Source organism: Paroedura picta, chromosome 2, assembly GCF_049243985.1.
Source record: "Paroedura picta isolate Pp20150507F chromosome 2, Ppicta_v3.0, whole genome shotgun sequence".
Classification (NCBI taxonomy): Eukaryota; Metazoa; Chordata; class Lepidosauria; order Squamata; family Gekkonidae; genus Paroedura; species Paroedura picta.
The window spans coordinates 145,689,483-145,711,434 of NC_135370.1; the positions used below are offsets into that span (position 1 = coordinate 145,689,483).

The window sequence follows — 21,952 nt, forward strand, 5'->3', positions numbered from 1 at the left end:
ATGTTAGATTTCCTAGGGAGACAGGATCTTTGTCATTTCCTACCATGTGTCCTAACTTAATGTTTGGAATAGGTCACATGCACATACTGCCAGCTTCCCTTTTTTGTTCCAGTCAATGCAATACATGGAATAACGCATGGTTTCTATTGCTTACACAGTTTATAAAGACTGCTTTGCTCCCAAAGTAGAAAGAAGCTGTTGACAACTGTACCATATTGTGCTATGGGTTTCTGGATTTTACTTTTCAACCAGTATGGCTGCCAACAAGTTCTTTATACTTTTATGGTGTCTAAATCCATTCAATCAAGAGAGGAACATGACATCTGGAAGATAATATGAAGACCAAGAAACTATGCAAGATAAGGTAGAATTTCATAATTTGGCTTCAGTTGACACTATGTCTTGTGCAACACCTTAAATTTATTTCTTGGATTGCTATAATGACTTGCAGGTGTTTTCTATGCTCTTGTCCAAAAGGGGTTTTTGAGTCTTGCTGGTTTAGAGAGATTTTAGAAACATTTGTTGTGCTTGGATTTTTGTGAATTACTTCTTCAACTAATACACAATGTAGGGATCACTAAATAGTTACTTCAGCTTGATGTAGACTAACTTCAGCCTCATGTAGAGTCTTGGAGAACTGTAAAGCTTACGCACTATTACATGTCATTTGTTTCTTTCTAATAAAAGGTATTACATGTATTGTGCTTTTGTGACAAATCCCATAAACATATGATTGAGACTTCTCAAAATCTATTCTCCACACTGTTCACACTGTTCTGATACTCTTCTCATCCAGAAAATTCATTGCACTTCCACAAGGCTGGGATGTAGCAAAGTTCCTGAGAATGGAGATCAGAAGCTAACTGGCTTCTGATTTCTTATGGGAAATTTCACAGGATCCCAGCAGGAATGCATCAAAGTTTCCAGATCTGGAAGGATCAGAAGTTGAGACTCCATCCTTCTGGTAATCTTGTATGTCTCTCTAGGATGATGCAAAGTCCTGGGAAACTTCACTGCATCTCAGTCTTGTAGGGACACAGAAAACTTTCCTTGAAGGAGGGAGATCAGAGGTTGGCAATAACAGAGTTGATGAAAACCTGTTCACCAGATGCTCAAGGTGTACAGAGCTGAAACAGATCTGAGACTTAGGGCTGGAAAATGAAGTGTCAGATCAAACAAAGGAGTACCACTAAGATTTCTTTTATCTAGCAATGGCAGAAACTATACCTGAGCCTTTCACGTGGGAAGACAGCAAGACTGCCTGCCAAAGAAGCAGAAAAATTGAGAAAAAGCTGCAGAAGTTATTGAATCTCTACTGCATTGTATCAAGAACCAAACATGGATACTTACAAAATTGCCTCCAGGGAAGAGGGTAGTAGGATGTAAGTGGATTTCAAAACCAAGCATGATTCAGAAGGGGAAATGCAAAGATAGAAAGCTGGATGGGTTGCTACAGGATGCTCTCAGAAGTATGGAGACCCTGATTAAACTACACCAGAAGTGAGAAATACTTTAATGAGAATGCTCAAGCATAGCAACAGCAAGGAGAATGCATGTGGAATATCTGGATATAAAGAATACTTTTCTATATGGAGAAATACAGGAAGCCATTTACATGGCTAAAGGTTCTGGTAATTACCTTCAAGGCCATACGTGGTCAGGGCCCAGTGTACCTGAGGGAACGCCTCCCTGCTTATGCCCTCAAAAGAGCCCTACGCTCCACCGCCACCAACTGGCTAATGGTTCCTGGCCCGAAAGAAGTCTGCCTAGCCCGGCCATTCTCTGTTGTGACCCACACATGGTGGAATGAGCTCCTGGAGGAGATCAGGGCCCTGACGGAGCTGAAACAGTTCCACAGCGCCTGCAAAAGGGAGCTCTTCTGCCATGCATTTGGTTGAGACTAGGCACAACCAACAGCGAATGAAGGGCCCCTGCTCCCCTCCCTCTCAGAACTCTACCAGAGTGCTCTGGACCTGTTTGTACTGTTTACTGTAACATTGTTTACACTGTTTATTGTTACAACTACCTGTTATTAATATTATTGTATGGTTATTCATGTGTTATAGATTATTTTATGTATCGTTCATATGTTCCATGTAAACCCCCCTGAGCCCCTGGGGAGGGCAGTATATAAATTAAAATAAATAAAATAAATAAATGGAACAACCACCAGGATCTGAAGAACCCAAAGACAAGCAATTCATGCAAATTGGGCCAGAGCATATATGGGCTGAAAGAGGCTGTAAGATAGAATGAGAAACTTCATCAAATGCTAACCAAGGAAGGACTTGAGCAAGACAAGGCAGAACATTGCCTACACTCAAGGTATAGAGACAATAAATGGACTTACCCGTATTTGCCGGCGTATAAGATGACTGGGTGTATAAGACGACCCCCCAACATTTCCACTCAAAATACAGTACTATGGGCCACTATGGGCAGCTATGTCTATCCCAACTGAAGTGCACCCGGCGTATAAGACGACCCCCCACTTGGAGGCATGTTTTTCAGGGGGGAAAAGTAGTCTTATACGCCAGCAAATACTGTATATTCTGACTTATGTATGCTATGAAGACAAGGAGATAAAATAGTTTAACATCCAAATCAAAAAGTAGAAACAATACAAGAAACAATACAAGAAACATCAGCTACTATTGGAATACAAGCAGACAAGTCCTAAGACATGTCAAAGTGGCTTACAATCACCTTCCCTTCCTCTCCCCATAACAGACACATTGTGAGGAAGGGTATAAAGGAGAGCGACGAGGATGATCTGGGGCCATGGGACCAAGCCCTATGAAGATAGGTTGAGGGACTTTGGAATGTTCAGCCTGGAGAAAAGGAGGTTGAGAGGGGACATGATAAGCCTCTTTAAGTATTTGAAAGGTTGTCATTTGGAGGAGGGCAGGATGCTGTTCCCGTTGGCTGCAGAGGAAAGGACACGCAGTAATAGGTTTAAACTACAAGTACAACGATATAGGCTAGATATCAGGAAAAAGTAGTTCAGCAGTGGAATAGGCTGCCTAAGGAGGTGGTGAGTTCCCCCTCACTGGCAGTCTTCAAGCAAAGGTTGGATACACACTTTTCTTGGATGCTTTAGGATGCTTTGGGCTGATGCTGCGTTGAGCAGGGGTTGGACTAGATGGCCTGAATGGCCCCTTCCAACTCTATGATTCTAAGGGGGGGGCTGTGTTCTGAGAGAACTGTATTGGCTTAAGGTCACCCAGCAGGCTTCACATGGAGGAATGGGGAATCAAACCCAGTTCTCCAGATTAGAATCCCCTACTCTTAATCACCAAATCCTGCTTTCCTTGCGTTCTGTGATAGAAAAAATGTGATATATGAAGGTAACCAATATGCCTGTCCAAACTAGGGGAAAGGGCAACATAACAGCTTATAAATTGCAGTGTCAAAAGTGTAAAGTGATATACATTACGCAAACCTAGCCACTTATACACTGATGGAAACTGAACTCACTGGGATTATCTCAATTAGAAAAGGGATCATGATGAATGGATTAATGAAAATATTGATACAGTGTGCAGCAGCAGCAGCAACAATAAAGAGATTCTGTTTTTGTAATCTTAGGACTGAAAACAAAACTGCTAGGGCTGTAATTTGTAGTAAGGTTGCATTTGGTACACTGTGTACAGTTCTAGTTGTCTCACTGGGAAAGAAATGATATTGCAAAATGTAAATAGGGCAGACACAATGATCAAAGGACTGACGCACCTTCCTATGAAGGAAGGCTACGGCTGTTGGGAATTTATAATGTATATGTGTAAGATGATTAAGGGTGATATGACTTCATTTTATAAGGATCTACTAGAATTTTTTTCTCTCTCCTAGGTTCATAATGATGTGGGGTGACCCAAACCAGTTGGCAACTTATTCTGGGAAAACAGTACTTACCTGAACACATTCTCATGGAATTGATTGCCTTGGTTCTACTTAGATGACTTTAAAAGGAGATTTAAAGATTCATGGAGGCCATGATAGCTTAATGGAATCTCTTATGTTCATAAACAGTATTGCTTTAAATACTAATTGCTGGGGGTGGGAAGATATCAAGCATTAAGGTAAAAAATGTTGCCACCGTGCCTGCCCCTGGATGCATCTGGCTTGCCTTCGTCAGAAACAGTGCAAATGGATGTTCGGTCTTTTCTTGAATGGCTATAATATGTAGCCTGTCTTAGAATCTGAGGAGAATGTAGATTTTATGATAAGCCTTCGAAAGAGGCGTGCCCGCTACCCGATACAAGTCAAGCTCTGTTTCTTTCCCACCCCCTCCCACCTTCCCTTTGCCTCCTTCATGCCGCCGTCATCCTAAAAGACTACATGTCCCGAGACGCCCCGCGCGCCAGAAAGCCCAGTCACGTCGAGCCCCGGCTGGTGAGCCCACCCAGTCGGCGTGGCCTCCGCCAATGAGCGTCCCAAAGGGGAGTTAGGTTGTGCGGGGCTCGGGAGGATGGCGGGGTTTCGTTGAAGCGGAGCTTTGGGCGCGTTGGCTGGCGTAGGCGGCCGTCCTGGTCCCGGGCGGCTGCCGCCGGTGCCTGCGGAGGAGCGATGCCGGTCCATTCCCGGGAGAAGAAGGAGAACAACCACGATGATATGGAGGTGGACTATGGAGAGAACGAGGGCAGCAGCTCCGAGGAGGAGGAGTCCGAGAGCTCGTCCGTGTCCGAGGAGGGAGACAGCTCAGGTGCTGCCCGCGTGGAGATGGAAGGGGTGCCGCGCGGTCTGGGTCGGGTGGCGGGGGGAGGAAGATGCCGTCCAGCCTAGCCCAGCCCAGCCCAGCCCGGCTCCTTTCCGCCAGACCGTGCGTCCCTTTCCGCTCCGTTCCCTGCGCGCCCCTCAGCCCTCACCCTGGGCGTGAGTGACCATGGCCGGCCAGGTGGGGAGGGCGAGAGCGAGAGCGCGCGCCCTTCTAGACCCATCCTGCAATATGGCCCGAGAGGCTGCTGAGGAAGCGCTCCAGTCCGCACAGGCGGCCCCGCCCCCTCCCGCCGAGGTCACCGCCCCCTTGCTCGCATGCTGGCCCGGAGAGTGGGGCGCAAACCCCCTTCTCCCTCTCGAGCAGGGAATCGGGCGGAGGAGGCAGGCTGCGCCATCCCGCGCCTCTACGGGTGCCAGCGGTGCGCTCAGCAAAGCCCGAGATTGCAGGGGGTTTAGTGTGGAGCAACTGCATAGGTTTGCGCTGAGAATATTTGCTTCCCTAAACCGTCTCATGCAAACGGAGCGGACAGGGAAAGGCAGATCAGCTCCATTTCTCAGGGACTCGCTCTGATAGCTACAGCAAAGTTTGAGTCCAACAGCTCCATTAAGACCAACAGGGATTTATTCAAGGTGTGAGCTTTGGTGTGCATTCATGCTTTGGTGGTCTTAAAGGGGCCATTGGACTCAAATTTTGTTGCGCTGCTTCAGACCAACGCAGTTACCCACTTGAATCTATCTGTTATCTGCAGGCAGCTGTGTAGATTGCTTAATATAAATCTGTTGCCCTCAGCGCTCTCTCTAGACAAGATGGGGTGTCCCCCCCTTCATTGTCAGTGAAGCGGGATTTTGGTGACTCACCCTCTCCAGTTCTATGGAGTGCAGAGATGTGACCCTGCTTGAGGACCGGTGCCACTGATGCTTAGAATGGGCTGTCCAAGGGGGCTGCCACCCTTAGAGGCATTTATGAGTCATTGCAGGGCAGCTCTGTTTGCCAGAGCTTTTAATGGAGTGCAGGCTTAATAACATCTCATAGGGTTATCCCCAATAGGGTAGACTTATCAATGGCTGCCTAGTTGCTTAACTGTGGTAAGTATTGCCTGCAGGTGGAGAATATTGTAGCGTGCAATAAAGTTGGTTCTCTTTTCAGGCTGCCACTGTCTTGATGTACATGAACCTTTCCTCTCATGGATTGACTGTCTCCCAATTTTTCCTTCCATAACTCTGCAGGGTTTGACTTGTATTTTTTCCCACATGTACTTAGGATAGTTTCTATTTTATTTTTTGTTCCCTCAGCCCAAAATATATAGTGTTCTGCATCTAAATTTTCCCCTAATGAATGGATTTAGCCCTTCTTCCATATGTTTACATGACATATTTCTATACCCTCCCAGTTCCCATTCCTTATATAATTCCCTATATAATTGTTGGCTTGTTGTATTCCTTATATATAACTTTGTCATGAAAATAGCAGTTGTGCAGTTGGAGTAATAGTTTTAAACTTTCAGTTGTGCAAGTGGTAAAGAAGATATGTGCAACTTTAACCTATGGTTTGTGTGGGTTGCCCTGTTAGCAAACATAAACCAGTTGGATCGATGCAGATCGGCCATACTCATATTATTTGACTTGTCGGCCGCGTTTGATGTGGTCGACTGCAAGTTGTTGGCTACCGCCTCGCTGAGGCTGGAATTCGGGAACAGCCCTTCAATGACTGTGCTCCTCTCTCTAGAACTGGACACAGAGGGTGGCTGTGGGGAGGAGTTATCGCATCCCTATCACTCCCATGTGGGATGCCACAGGGGGTAGGACTTTCCCCCACATTATTCAACATCTTTATGCGCCCTGTGGCCCAACTGGTCCAGAGCTTTACTACTACTACTACTACTACTACTACTACTACTACTACTACTACTACTACTACTACTACTACTACTACTACTACTAATAATAATAATAATAATAATAATAATAATAATATGTATTGCCCGCCCCAGATGGCTTGTGGCAGGGTACAATAGTCTGAATAAAATCCCCAATAAAACTCCCATTAAAACCCTAGACATAAAAATCACACAAACCATTATTCACTATATAAAAAAGAGATACGGTGGAAAACAATTTGGAACACTATCCATTCCCCCAATAAAATTTCTCCCATGTACATTAACTACTAGATTTTACTAATTATGATAGTCCACTCTCTGCCATGTCTTACTCAACTAATCTAGTGCTGATGTTCTGCTGAAGTCAGATTACCTATCAGCTGGCTCGTATGATTAAAGGTTGTCTTGTTCTTCATTATACTCTACAGCTTTTAGTGCATTGTACTGCGATAATACTGAGCATTGCTGAATTGTCCCTCAACTATTCATCCTTAGTGTCTTATGTTAAAGTTTCTCTAGTTGAAGGAAGCGATTTTTGAGGGGTGTACCATTCTTCATTTATGAAGCAATGAATAATAATAATCTTGTCTGAAATAGCTTTAGGGTCTTAGAAGAGTGAGAGAAGCACCTCTTTCTGATAATTTCTGACTCTGGTTCTTCTTCCCAAGAGGAACATTTCTGAGTTCAAAGAAAGTGGTGAATATTTTTGAGAGTCATGTGACCAGCTCTCACTTAGTCACATGTCCAAAAGCAGAATATTTGTACTGCTGCACACACTTGGACACTTTCCTCAATTAGCTTGAATTTGTATCCTCTGGTTTAAGTGCCCTTTTACCTGCTTTGAAGTGAATGTTCCATTAATGTTGCAAAAGCTATACATTTCGTTCCTTTTACTTCAAGGAGTGGATTATTGAGAATGCTTACCAACTGCTAAGAGTGCTATAGGATGAACACTACTGTCCTAGTGACAAGGGAGACATATGTCTATGGACTTTGCTTAGCAATTCAGATTTTGTGGCTAGGTGCCTTCTTTGAACTACTAATTAGCTAAGCACAATCTCTGTTATTAGCTGTACTCTTGGCTGATAAAATTTGAAGAACAGGCTGGCAGAAATATGAAAGAGGCAGTGTTTATCTATGCAGAATGGCATGCTTTCTCTGAACCAGAAGAACTCTGGGTCATGCTTGTATATTTCTTCCCTTCTATTCAAAAAGTTGCTTCCTTATTTGAACTTTTAAGGATAACAAGTAGCCCCTCCAAGATTAAATAGATTTTATTCCAGTATAAATGTTCATATATTATACAGCCCATGTAATTATGTTTGACAAACTGGGTTCTAATCCATGCAAGTTTTTGGCATAATCATATCTTGCTAATCTTTTAACATATTACAAGTACTTCTGTTTCAGTGTGCCACAGTAGACCCCCTAGAAGCACATGTTAAAATGAATCAAACACAGGAGTTTTATTGAACATTCTTACCTTTAGATATGGCAAGGCATTGTTCTGAGAGCTGCTATGCATTTAGACCATTTCAAAGATACCACAAGCATTTTGTTTATTTTTGGAGACAACAGCCATATATATCCACCATTCTATATTAAGGTCAGCTCTGGGTGGTTCCTTCCCTAAATGTCTTACAGTACTCTACATATAAGTATTTCAGTGGGGCTAATGTTTTATGATTCTGGGAACTGTCCCAGAGATCTCACTTGGTTTGTGATTCATTTGCTGTCCCTAAGGAAATATTGCAACTATTTTGTGAACTCTAGCAGAAGGATCTTGAAGGATGAACACAGATTTTGAATTGTGGTGGAAATGGTTTCAGCACAGCTATGCTTGTATTCAACCCATGGGGCCATTGCAGTGTGGTACCCCTAATCCTAGTTTTATTCCTTCTGGTTATGAGCTTCTTATTGTGGATTTTAAGGATTATTTCTTCTCTATTTCTCTTGCTTATCAAGATAAAGAGCTTGGCAGAGCTTGTCTTTTCCTTCCAGATTCCTGTGTGTTGTCTGCAATCTCTTCCCTACACCCACTCTTCCATGAAAGCTTGGAGGTGATTTGAGACCAGTCATTCTCTGAGTCTAACCTATTCATGGGTTGGTGGTTGTGAGGATAAAATGGAGAAGGGGAGGGTTTCCCTAAAATTTTTAGTTTCTCATTGGAATAAAAATAAATTGGATTCTAAAAATATCCTCATGTGGTGGGGATGGTTTTTCCTCTTAATTTTTCTGGCTACTATCAGTGCCTTCACATTTTGAAACTTCGGCATAATCCAAAATGCTAACTATTATTTATTTATTTATTTATTGTATTTATATACTGCCTTCCCCTGAGTCCCAGGGCGGTTTACGTGGAACATAAAAAACAATATATGGAACTTGTTATCCATAACATGTAAATAGCTACAACAACAATAATATTAACATTGATAACTGTAACAGAAGTAACGGACTGTAACAATGCAAACAGCTCCAGGGACAGAACACATGCATGGATTTCTGGATGGGAGGGAACAGGGGCCCTGTAGATGTTGCTGGTTTTGCTTGCTCTCAACTAAATGCCTGGCTGAGGATCTCTCTTTTGCAGACCCTGCAGAACTGTTTTAGCTCTGTCAGGGCCCTGATCTCCTTGCAGGAGCTTATTCCACTAGGTGGGGGCCAGAACAGAGAAGGCTCTGGCTCTGATTGAGACGAGGGGGGCTTCTTTAAGGCCAGGAATCATTAGCTGGTTCGTGGTGGCAGAGCGTAAAGCTTTTAGAGGGGCATAGGCAGGGAGGCAGTCCCTCAGGTTCACTGGGCTCTGACCGTGTATTGACTTAAAGGTAATTACCAGAACCTTTAGCCTGATCTGGAATTCAAGTGGCAACCACTGTAGTTGATAGAGAATGGGTCAAATGTGAAATCTCCATTGTGTTGCTGTGAGGACCCTGGCCACTGCGTTTTTGTCCAGCTGTAGTTTCCGGATCAAGAATAAGGGCAGGCCTGTGTAGAGTGAGTTACAGAAGTCCAGTCTAGATGTGACTGTTGCATGAATCACTGTGGCTAGGTGTTATGGGGCCAGGTAGAGCGCTAATATTTTGGCTTCACGGAGGCAATATAATGCCAGCCACACTATTTTTGTGACCCGGGCTTCCGTTATGAGGGAAGCATCCAGGATCACATCCAGGTTCCTTGTGGAGTGGGCCACTGATAGCTGCACACCATCCAGGGTGGGCAGATGTGCTTCCTCACATGGACCCTTCTTATCCAGCCACAGGACCTCCATCTTTGAGGGACTGAGCTTCAGATGATTCTGTTTGAGCAATCTTGTTACTGTTTCCAGGCAGCTGGCTAATGTTTCTGGGGGAGTCGGGCAGCCATCCATCAGGAGGAAGAGTTGGGTGTCATCTACATATTGATGACAACCCAGCCAGAACTTCAATACCAGTTGTGCAAGAGGGCGCATGAAGATGTTGAATCAAATAGGAGAGAGGACCACTCCCTGTGGGACTTCATAAGTAAGCTGTCAATAGTTTGATGTTCTCTCTCCTATTGCAACCCTCTGTCCACAACTCCAGAAGTAGGAGATCAGCCATTAAAGGGCTGTCCCTCGTATTCCGGTGTTGCCAAGCTAAGAGCTCATGGTCGACTATGTTGAATGCTGCTGAGAGGTCTATAATATTATCTTTAAAGCCCTAAACAGCTTTCAACCAGATTACTTTAAGGAATTTGATTGTCATATTTTCTTACCATCTGGCAGACTCATATTGTATGCCTAGGGTTGCCAGCTCCCAGTTGGGAAATACCTGGAGATTTGAGGATTGGGAGGGTCATCAATCGGATATAATGCCATAGCTTCGAAAGCAGCCATGTTTTTCTACGTGAATTGACCACTGTTGTCTAGAGATCAGTTGTAATGGTGGGAGTTCACTCATGGAAACAGGAATAAACTTCTTTCCACTTTCTGTCTCTTTGCATGGGACAACCCGAGGTTCAGTTTCAGCACCTAGTTCAACCCCAGGTTTAGTTTCAGCACCTAGTTCAGGCTGCTCTGATACCGCTATTCCATTTCTTTTACTTCTTTCACCACCTTCTCAGACCTTTTTTTCCTTACTCCCCCCCTTATCAGAGCAAGTGGCCAGGTTAGGGGGGGGAGGGAGGGAGGGAGGGAGAGAGAGAGAGAGAGCCATAGCTGCAGTGCCAGCCATTTTACTTACCTTACACACAAGGCATGGTTATCAGCTACCTTCCCCTCATCATCATGTTGGAGCCCTATGACAATGGGTTCAATTCAGAGGATGACATACACGCTCCTATGCCAAGAGAGAGCATGGACACGTTGGCCCTGGGCAAAGAGTAGCATGAAACTGCAATCAGTGCTGAAAGCTGCAAGCTGAGATGCACTGCACAAAAGTGGGAGACACCATTTTGTTCAACCTCCTCTCTGGGCTAGTCTTCTTAGATGGCCCTAGCACAATTTATGGATGAAGCAGAGATGCAGGATCCTGTAAATGCTTCTCAAATGGAAGATGCTTCTTCTGCCTGCGGGCACATAAGCTTCCACAGACCTTGTCAATAAAATCAGATGCTCCATGAGGGAGAAAATGTCTATCGTTTACCAGGTGAGCGGTATTCACTTACTCCAGCCCACTTATCACTTTATCTCCCTCCCCCACCTAGAGGAAGGGCTCATAGATACCTATCAGAATATAGCTGGCCTACCAAGGAAGCACAGAAGTGGGTTAGGGTTGACTCCATAGCTGTTGAATCTTCAGATAGCAAGAGTAATCGTAGAGAGGAGGGGAAGTTCCTCTCAGATGAGGAAATAGAAGAAGACATAAAGTTCCCTGAACCTTCAAGAGCTAGAGGATTATCAAAACCTGCTCTGTAATTCTCTGGCCAAGCTCGATCTCAAACAATGAGTCAGTTAAAGCCCCAGATTAAGAGACTTGGAAACCCTGATTTTTTCAAACTACAGAAACAACAGAAAAATTATTCCCTTTTCCTGATTTTTTTGGAAAGAAAATGAAAGAAGAATATGTTAAGTTTCAGAAAGAGAATGACAATTTATTACTCACTGAGAAGGATCCTTCTGAGGTATGGAGGAGTTCCTGCCCCTCCCATTACATCATCATTTGGTCCTTAATATACTGTCAGTATTATTCTATCATAGTTAGCCTCATGATAGTATAGAAAGTGATAGAGAATCTATCTTTTGCTTCTTGTTGATATCTTTCTTTTTATTTGCATGTTGTCCTTTTCAAAGAAGTTATGTTACAGTTAGATCGTTAGAAATCATTACTAGGTGTTGGAATCCCAAAATGGAGTTGGGAGACAGGAAGTGGAAAGAGGTTTGTTCCTGCTTCCCTAAGTGACTGATAGGAAAACCATACAAGATGTCTTCCATGCCTCAGAAGAGAAGGATCCTTCTCGATGAGTAATCAATGGTCAATCTCTGTATGCAACTCTATATATGCCTGCCACTTTCTACTATAGTCCTGTTCCGGGATGCAGTATAGAAATCTCCTCCTCCCCTAGGGGAGTGATCAGAATACTAACTCTAACTTTATTGCAAAGCAGCTGAAAGGTGGCATTCTCACCTTCCGTCAACAGTTTGTGTGAGACTTAATGAAGCCAGGTGATACCACATGGTGGCCCCCTTAGCTCCAGTCAGGATCCATTAAGACCCCTGTAACTGGTTAAGTTGTGCAACCCTGCTCTAAGTGCTTCCTATGGGTAACCCTGTACATTTTTTACCCTGTGCTGTTTTGGTAAAGTGTTTGTTTTTGCTTTTTATAGATTTTTAAAATATAGATTTAATAGTAATCTGCTCCAAGAACATTTATTGTATTTATTCCCCTGAGTCCCAGGGCGGTTTACATGGAACGTGTATGTGTATGTGTATATATATACTACCTTCCGCTGAGGGCAACAACAAAGCAAGGGCATGGCTAGTAGGCTTGACTCTAGTGTAGTCAGGCCAGAGCCCTCTGATTCTTGAGTTCCAGAATTCGTTGCTTCCTGTGTGTCTTGTGGTGCAGTTCTGACCTGTTTTTTTGAAATCCAAACTTCATCTGTTACCTTTGAGCTAGGTAATATTGCAACTATCTCCATGAATTGAAAGCTGAGGAATAGCTTTTTCAGTTACTTTGTCCAACGCTATTCTTTTTTAGGCCTATCCAGTAGTTAAAGAGGGCACTTTCGTTACATACTCATGGTTGTGCTCTTTCAGTAGTATTGTCATTCGCAGGTATGGGCAAGTAAGAGTGCAAAATGAGTGTTTGCGGAGATGCTTTTTCTGTCTTGTTCCTATTGGAGTTTTTATAAAGCATAGACCAGGGCAAGTTTTCAAATAACAAGTAAATGGTACTTGATGAGGGGAAGCTTTCATTTCAGTGTTCTAGAGCAGTTTCTTGGCACTATTAAAATTCTCATTTTCTCCCCTAGTAAATGGTTTTTTTCTGTTTCCGAACTAAGCAAACAGTTAAGCTTTTGTTCATCCCAAAGAAGTGTATTAACAGATAAGTTTCAGCAGCAGCGCATTGACTTCTGGGAATGTGTTCTTGCCAGTCAGTGCTCTGTTGCTAGTTCACAAATGTGAAAGATTAAAAAAACTTTCAAAAAATTCTGACGGATTTCTGAAATGTTCTCCCGGATGGGGTGGGTATGTCAAAAGCAAGCATAGTTGAGTGGCTAAATTACTTGTGGGCCAGAAAAAGTCTTAAGCCTATCTGAATACATTCCCTAGTCAGCGCTTTGTTCAGCATCTGTAAATTGTCTGAGCATCCCTTGCCGCAAAGAAGTCTGACTGGCCTCAGTCAGTGCCAAGTCTTTTTTAGCCCTTGCCCCAGCCTGGTAGAATGAGCTCCCTGAGAACATCAGGATTATCACAGTTCTGTAGGGCCTTCAACATGGAACTCTTCTGCCGGGCCTATGGTTGAGGGCAGCTTGGACAAGCAAACACACCAACTGAAGGTCCTTCCCTGATGGCAAGTCAGACGGCTCCCCATCTGATTCCGAGCCAGAAAAAATATAGAAATAAGACAGATAGTATAAGTAGTTAATACAAAGAACAATAAAATATAGTCTTAATTTGTTACACTTAAACCCCCTCCATTAAGTGTCCCCTTTTAGTTAAGCTTTGAGTTCAGAAATCTGAACTCTTATGTCACCAATTGTCTGAGCTGTTTTTAACTGTTTTACTTTTAATTATTATTTGTACCTATTATTGTACCTACTATTGTACTGACTATTGTGAACTGCCTCGAGATGGAAGGGCCAATGGGGCAGGTTATAAATTTAACTATAAATAAATAAAGAGGTGCTTTCTCACATTTATAATGTATAATTTGATTTATATCCCGCATCTCCTGAAAAGGTTAACTTGAGGCAGGTTACAAAAACCCATAACCATAAAACCCCATACAACTCACATTAAAATAACATGCTGAATAATGCACTGTTAATGCCATTTAGCAATTGTTTGTAAGTGGATTTTTCCACTTCCAGTTGCAAAGTGCATTGTAAGTGCAATATTCCGTATGTGTGAAAGTGGTCCTAGGTAAGAACTTCAGTGAATCTGAACTTTTACTCTGCATCCCAGTATTATCACACTTCCTCTTCCCCATACATTCTAATAGTTCTTGTTATAACATACAAGAATCTGGTTCTTCATGTGAACACAATGCAAGAAATAGAATCATTCATTTCAGTTAGGACTGCCCTTCATACTTCTGTTAAAGGAAAAGCTTCCACGCACCCAAACAATTGCTATAAAAATTTGAGATCACCTACTCCACTAGTGATGTATACTTGATGTAATCATAATTTTGTGAAGTATTCCATCATAGCCCATCCCATATTTGGTGATTCTGGTTAAATTATCCACTGGACTGTTCTGCGGGTCCATGTAGAGTCATGTTATTCTTATGTAGACCTGAGGGGGTCAAATTCCCTCTACCATGGCTGTTTGCACTTGCTCATTGTTTCATGTTAACCAGTCTCCTACCCTTGCAAAGGAGCAACATATACTTTAGCCCAGGCTATGGGTGCTAAGCTCATGTAGTTTAAAGACAAAGCTGTGCTGGTACATTAAAGTTGTGTTATCAACTCTATATCTGAGTACTTCAGATGTTGTATCTAGTTCAGTTTTTACTCTACCTTTCCTCCAGTCAGCTCAGGATAGCATATACAATTCTCTTCCTCATAGCAAACGTATGAGGTAGTTTTCAGGCTGAGAAGGAAGGACTCTTCCAAGGCCACCCCATAAGCTTCATGGCTGCCTAGAGATTTGTTCTCTTAAGTCTTTGGTCTAGTGCCTTGACAACTACGCCACATGTGATTCTTGCTTAATAATACCTTAAAATATTTGTCATTAAGGTGCAGAAAAAAATTGGGCAGTCTCATCATGGAAACAAGCCAAAAGTGGAATAAAAGGAATTACGTAGCTTTCATTATGGTTGTCTATCTTTTCCAGCAGACTGATGAAACTTCTGCATTTAGAGCACTAACAAGTGACTTTATTTGGCTGAACAACTTGGTTTTGATATTAAATTCTGTGAAACTGATTGGATGAGAAGAACCTATTGTTCTGATACATTCTTAATTCCTTTCTCAGAAATGGATGTTGAGGACTGCGAAAGAAGAAGAATGGAATGTTTAGATGAGATGTCCAATCTTGAAAAACAGTTTACAGACCTTAAAGATCAGTAAGTATTTATTTTTAGGTTTCTTTTTACACAGCTTTGCACTGGAATAGGCCCCAAGGCAGCTTAATAAAGAGTGCAAAATTTTTAAAATCCAATAAGAAACCATAAAAACTCCCAACAGTAAAAGTACATTAAATAATTAAAAGAAACAAATTACACCACAGGAAACATGATGAAGTTTGTCTGGCACCTGAAAGATAGTAAAGATGATTGGAGAGGGAATGCTGTAACTGGGATGCTGCCACAGAAAAGTCCCTCTGTTTCTGGTGGTTATCTCTGAAGGTGGAGGTACTTTGTGAAGAACTTCTGAATGAGATTCATGTGTACTTACGGAAATATATTTGAGTTCCAGTTTTAAGTTAATTCTGGGCATGATGTGTACCATCTAAGGAACTTTGAAGACTTTATTTATTTATATCCCACTTTTATCCATGCTTTAACATCATTTTCTCCTCCACAATTCTCACAACCTCATGGGGTGGGTCAGGCTGAGATGGGCCCAATGTAACACTCATACAAGGCTCAGGTCTAGATACATATTTAGATTTTTAAAAACTTTTCAAGGTGGTTGTTGTTGTTGTTGTTGTTGTTATTGTTATTATTATTTAGACTACTTACCATTCCCAAGTGGCTCATAACGGGTTACAAATGTTTATATAAAAACCCCAATAAAATACCCCTTAAAACCACAGACAAAAAATACATCAGGTAAGAAAAACAAGAAGTGGCAAAACCATTAATTCCCCATTCTGTCCCATAGAGAAGGCAAGGAAGGCAGATAACTCCAAGTCCGCCATTCAGATAGCGATATCTTTGTCCTGAGGGGGGTCAAACAGATCTTCCTTAGCGTGCCGGCCTCAACCATAGACCTGGCGAATGAGCTCGATCTTGCAGGCCCTGCGGAACGCTGCAAGCTCTCGCAGGGCCTGCAGCTCCTCCGGGAGCTCATTCCACCAGGTAGGAGCCAGGACCGAAAAGGTCCTGGTCCTGGTCGAGGCCAGAAACGCTTCCCGAGGGCCAGGAATGACCAACAGATTTGTACCCGCAGAGTGCAAGGCTCTGCAGGTTGAAATGGGTTTACAGTTCCTTGGAAACAGACTTGCAACTTAATAATTCCTAGTTGTCTTTTTAAACTGTAAAACAAACAACAGACCTTTCCTTGACAATACTTGGGCCTGGGGTGGAAACATGAAAATATCTTATACTGCATACATATCAGAGTTGGTTGGTGTGGCTAGCTGTGGTTTTCAGGTACTCAGGCAATGAAAGATCTTTTCCATTATCAGGTACTTCATATTTTTTAGTGGACGATGCAGGAGATTGATGCTAGAAGCCTACACATGCAAAAGATGTGTGTTATTGCTAAGGGCTGAAGATTGGGGGAAAAACATCACTTTGGCACTTGGATATGGTAGAGACAACAACTAAAGCTATTATGTGCCACAATATATAGTCTAGTGTGAAGGCCGAAGTGCTTAGTTTTGCTGACATAGAACTATTTAACAGTGAAATGGCAATACTTGGTAAATGATCATTTGCTTGTCCATCTGAGTCTTGTGTATCCCCTGATAGTGTTACTATGGCTCCTGCTCTGCCCCAGATTGCTAATTCCACAACTACCATACCTGTAATAAATCATGTAAATGAATTGAATGGTCACACAATACTTTGTATAGATTTGGGTTATTAGAAGAAAATCCTAGATGATTTCTTCGTCTTCAGCTGTAAAAACTGAAATTGGAAAGCATGCAGAGAAGACAAATAACATTTAAATGATGAATTGACCATAATTTGGTGTGCAGGTTAATATGTTTTGTCTTGTTGATTTCATTGGAGTTGACAGTCTTAATAGTTTGTTGGATTGTGACCACTGATGACTGGGTGAAAGGATTCTTAGAAATTTTAATATACAATGTTCTCTGCATGTTTTTAATATAATGCACTCCATCTTCATTATGTTAAGACTTTACAAAGAGAGATTAAGCCAAGTGGATGCAAAACTGCAGGAGGTCATAGCGGGAAAGGCACCAGAGTACTTAGAACCACTGGCAGCTCTGCAAGAAAACATGCAAATCCGAACAAAAGTGGCAGGTAAGAACATGAAGTGGTTGCTGTCGACTCAATTAGATATATCCTGCAGGGTCTGGGTAGAAGTGAAATGTTAAGGAAAACATTTAAATATGCCAGTCTTTAACTCTTGAATGCTTAACTCCAAATAAGGGGAACCTTGCAATGGGGCAGAGCCTTGTTGTTTCTCCAGTTTGGCATGCATCTTTCTGGTTTCTCTGTAGACCACTCTGATGTTCCTCTTAGTCTTTCAGCTATCCCAGTCCTCATGAAATTTTGTTACTATATTTCAGAGGATTTGTTAGGTTTTTATCAAATATGTGTTTATCTAGTATTGCTAAGAAGTAATTTGTGATCATCTGCAATCTTGATTGAAGTTAGCTTTTAAAATCAAAATTTATTTATGTACTAGAGACAAAGCCTGTTGCACCCAGGAATGCAACGTGTGCTAGCACATGCACTGTGACTTCCCTGGGTAGTGGCCCTCCTCCCCCATTCCCAGCTCCCCACTTGATCTTGACATCCAGTGTGGCAAAGTTTTTGAAATACTGATTCTCTCTGCCTTCCTGGCAGCTCGTCTGTGTTTTCTTCCAGCAGAGAGCTGAAACCTGAGACAAACACAGGAGGCAAATGAAGCAACTGGCTTCCCCCCCCCTTGTGTGGGGGAAATGGAGGGTGGGAAAAGGCTGAGGATGGGGCAACTTACAGCAGCAGGGCCTTTCAGAGAGACCAGCACCTCTTCAATCCAGCAAACAGTAGAAAGATGAAGTAAGGCCTACAATTAGTAAGGCCCACAAGATAAGCCCCACAAGATATGTAAGGCCCACAAGATAAGCCCCACAATTAGCCCTCATTGGAAGAGTGCTCTCTCCCTGTTGGTGGCACACTCAGGGAAGGCCAATCAGGTAGGGAGTGAATAGTCTGCATGCAGTTTGAATTGATTGGCTCCCATTGGCTGAGTACTCTCTTCCTATCTATGATTCTATGGGCTGCTCACCCCAGAGAGGGCCAATCAGATAGAGAGTGAGTTGTCTACATGCAGTTTGAACTGATTGGAAACTATATTAATATAAATGTATCCAATTTTGGGTTTATGTAAGAATTCAACTTTGCTGAGTATGTAAAGATAGCAAGCACTCTTCATGCATTGTATTGGTAGAATCCATAGGACTAAGCAGTTCTCAAGCAAGGTACAGTAAAACTAATGGAGACATTTCAGTGGAGTTTGGATTAAAACTATCTATCTGTCTGTCTGTCTACCTACCTACCATCTAGACATTGAAATAATTTTGAAAATTATTTTTCAGTTGAGAATATGGACTATTAAGATTTTAAATAACAATACATGTTGAATGCTGTAGTCTGTTATAATGTGGCTGGTGAGCCATATGGTACCTATCCTGCAAAACAGAGCTCTTCCGCCAGGTCTATGGTTGAGGCCGGGTTAGTGCAAGAAGAGCAATTGGGGTCCCCCTGATGTCAACAACGAATGCTATTTCTGACTTGACTCTCCTTTCTCCTCCCTCCTGTAGAAGGGTAAGGGGAGGTTGAGGGTTTCTCCATCTTGCTGCTGTGATTGTTGTAGATGTTGTGATTGTCCATTTTAATGGGGGGGTTAATGAGTTTTTAATCAGACTTTTGTAAACTGCCACGAGCCACTCAGGAGTGGTGGTTAAATAATAACAATAACAATAACAATAATAATTTTAAAAAACCAATTAAACAAAACTGTTTGTTTGTAGGTATCTACAGAGAGCTGTGTTTAGAGTCTGTGAAAAACAAATATGAGTGTGAAATTCAAGCTTCCCGCCAACACTGTGAGGTACTGTTTTAGTTGGGAACAGTTTTCATTTATTGTTGGGAAGCATGCATAGTTCTGTGGTTGACAAGTGTTTGTGGACATAGAACATTCACAAAAATGGTAGAGCACTGGTTTATTGTTAGTTTATTTCTTTAAATGTGGTTATGTTTAATGATCTATTTAAGCAGCCTTGCAGAGTTTACTTTTTGAAATGAAGAAAAATGTGGCACTTGTTTTGCATTGAAAGGAAAAACATGAGTTGAATAACCTAAGTTGGCAGGAAACTTAAACAAGTTGTAGGATAAGTTAGGTCACTTCTGTGTGATGTGGTTCACTCTTGTGCTGCCTTTGAAACTTTTCTAGTCTTAAAAGTGGGGCCAATGAGGACCGAAGTGGGGTTGGTGTTTGAGAAAATAGTGTTGAAAATATAAAGCTCCTTTGGGCACACAAAGCCAGTTGCAGTGTCTTGGTTTCTGACTGTTATGGTTTCCACCAGACCCCATGCCCTTATTTAGTATTCATTCTGTTAATGATATGATAACCACATGCTTTTTTATTCTGTTCTCTTGGTGTATCATTCCCATGACCAGCATGGATCTGAGTGCTGCTATTTCCTCTTTCTTCATCAGTCATTTATAGCAGGGGTAGTCAACCTGTGGTCCTCCAGATGTCAATGGACTACAATTCCCATGAGCTCATAGGAATTGTAGTCCATGAACACCTGGAGGACCACAGGTTGACTACCCCTGATTTATAGGACATGGAAATGGCAGGAATGCAGAAAGTAGACTGTAGAATGGTGGGATGACACCACTCTGGGAATTTGATTGCTGGGATTGTCATGTTTGTATCAGTACATTGTCATATTTGTAGCAATAAATAAAGTACCACCTACACATGCAAAACATTCAATGGAAAAGTAAGAGCAAAAAAAACCCTACAGATGTATTCTAATGCTCTAGGTTGCATAGCTTGGGCAAATTTGTAGACAGGTAGACATGCAATAGAAGTACTAACAATTTCTTTTAAAAAGGTACTGAGTACCAGGCCTTATCAGCTTACTGTGAGTGTTTGGAATTTGTGTATATTTAAGTGTCATGTTTTAAATGAACCTCTGGAAATCTAAGGCTTCCACTTGTAGGATTAAGAAAAGTATGATAATGACATATTGGTGTTGTTTCTTGTATTGTATACCTTTCCACTTATCCTAAATTGCTTCCTGGAAAGAGGAATAAAACATTTTTTGACCCAGCTCTCTTCTTCAACCATACACCCACTCAAAACATAAACCGTTTATTTGCATGCATTGTATTGTATTCAAGTATCTGAAAGCACAACCATTTCTTTTCCATCTTGCCTCTTCTACTCTGAACCCAGTGAAGGAATGTAGCTTATAAGTCAAGTCTCGTGTAGAAAGTGGTTGTTGTCTTGCATTTCGAGTGCCCAATCCAGTAGAAGTATTGTGTGCTTTTAGTGGCTAATGTTTGACTACATTATTAACTTATCCCTAGCAACTTTTCCTTCCAGAGTGAAAAGCTCTTGCTGTATGACACAGTTCAAAGTGAACTGGAAGAGAAAATCAGACGACTTGAAGAAGACAGGCATAGCATTGACATTACCTCAGGTAACGTAGAGCTGAGGAGCTAGTCAACTGTGCCGAATAAATTACCTGTAGATGGGGTGTTTGTACAAGGTTTTAATGAACTACAGCATGCTGTTGGGTTTATGTGAAGTCCTTTGGTTCATCAAAAGATGATCAACATAAGAGCAGGCCTGCTGGATCAGACGAGTTTTCCTTTACTTCAGCTTCCTTTTTCACGCAGTGATTAGCTGAAGGATACCGCCTGCTGTTGGTCCCCAGTACTAGCATTTCAGAGTTTTCACTTCTGAATATAGATATTCCCTTTATTTGCCGTATCAAGTAGCTGTTTGGGAACCTATCCTCCATGAATTTGCCTAATCCCTTTTAAAGTCATATAAGCTTATGGTCATCATTGCATGTTGCAGGTGTGAATTCCATATGTGAGTTACCTTTTGAGTGAAAAAAATCCTCCTTTTTTGGTCTGAATCTACTTTCTATCAGCATCATTTGGTGGCCACGAGTTCTAGTAGTATGGAAGAGGGAGAGAAGTTTATCTCTGGCCACTTTTTCTACCCGATGTCTAATTTTATAATACTGAGCCATATTTTATCACCTTTTAAGTGTGCTAGGGAAGGTGTTCCACTGCCATAATTGTTTTAGTTGCCCCTTTCTGCACCATTTCCATTTTTAGATTTGGTGACCAGAACTACACACAGAATTAAGAAGTGGAACAGCAGCATAAACCTGTGCAAAGTCATTACATTACAGGCAATTTTATTTTCAGTTCTTTTTCTAATAATCCATAGCATAAATTTTGCTTTTTGTCACTGCTGCTGCCCACAGAATAGACATTTTCATTGACTGTACACTATGCTTGTGACTCAAGATCTCTCCTGATCAGTTATTCCCAGTTTGGAATCTATCATGCATATCTGAAGCTGAGATTTCTTTTGTCTTACTGTATTTCACTTTACACTTAGTTACATTGAGCCTCATTTGCCACATTGTTATCTACTCATCCAGTTCAGACTAATCCTCTTGGAGCTTGTCACATTCATCTCTGGTGTTCGTCATCCTTAATAATTTAGATTCTCTGCAGCTGTGATTATTTCATTGCCAACTCCTGATTTGAGATCTTCTGTGAATAAATAATAATGGGGCTGAATGTGTGGGACCCCACTGTATATTTTCCTCTATTATGAGCTGTCCATTT

The 21,952-nt window shown here is 42.0% G+C and overlaps 1 protein-coding gene across 1 annotated transcript in view; it reads left to right on the forward strand.

The window, feature by feature from the left end:
- The first annotated feature begins 4,411 nt into the window (after positions 1-4,411).
- The window catches only part of BRMS1L (BRMS1 like transcriptional repressor), a 28,635-nt gene continuing 11,094 nt past the window's right edge, over positions 4,412-21,952 (forward strand). The window contains exons 1-5 of the mRNA XM_077323134.1: positions 4,412-4,702; positions 15,199-15,289; positions 17,253-17,380; positions 19,099-19,178; positions 20,685-20,781. Of these exons, the coding sequence (XP_077179249.1) occupies positions 4,567-4,702; positions 15,199-15,289; positions 17,253-17,380; positions 19,099-19,178; positions 20,685-20,781 (532 nt within the window). The 5' untranslated portion in view covers positions 4,412-4,566. The remainder of the gene's footprint in view (positions 4,703-15,198; positions 15,290-17,252; positions 17,381-19,098; positions 19,179-20,684; positions 20,782-21,952) is intronic.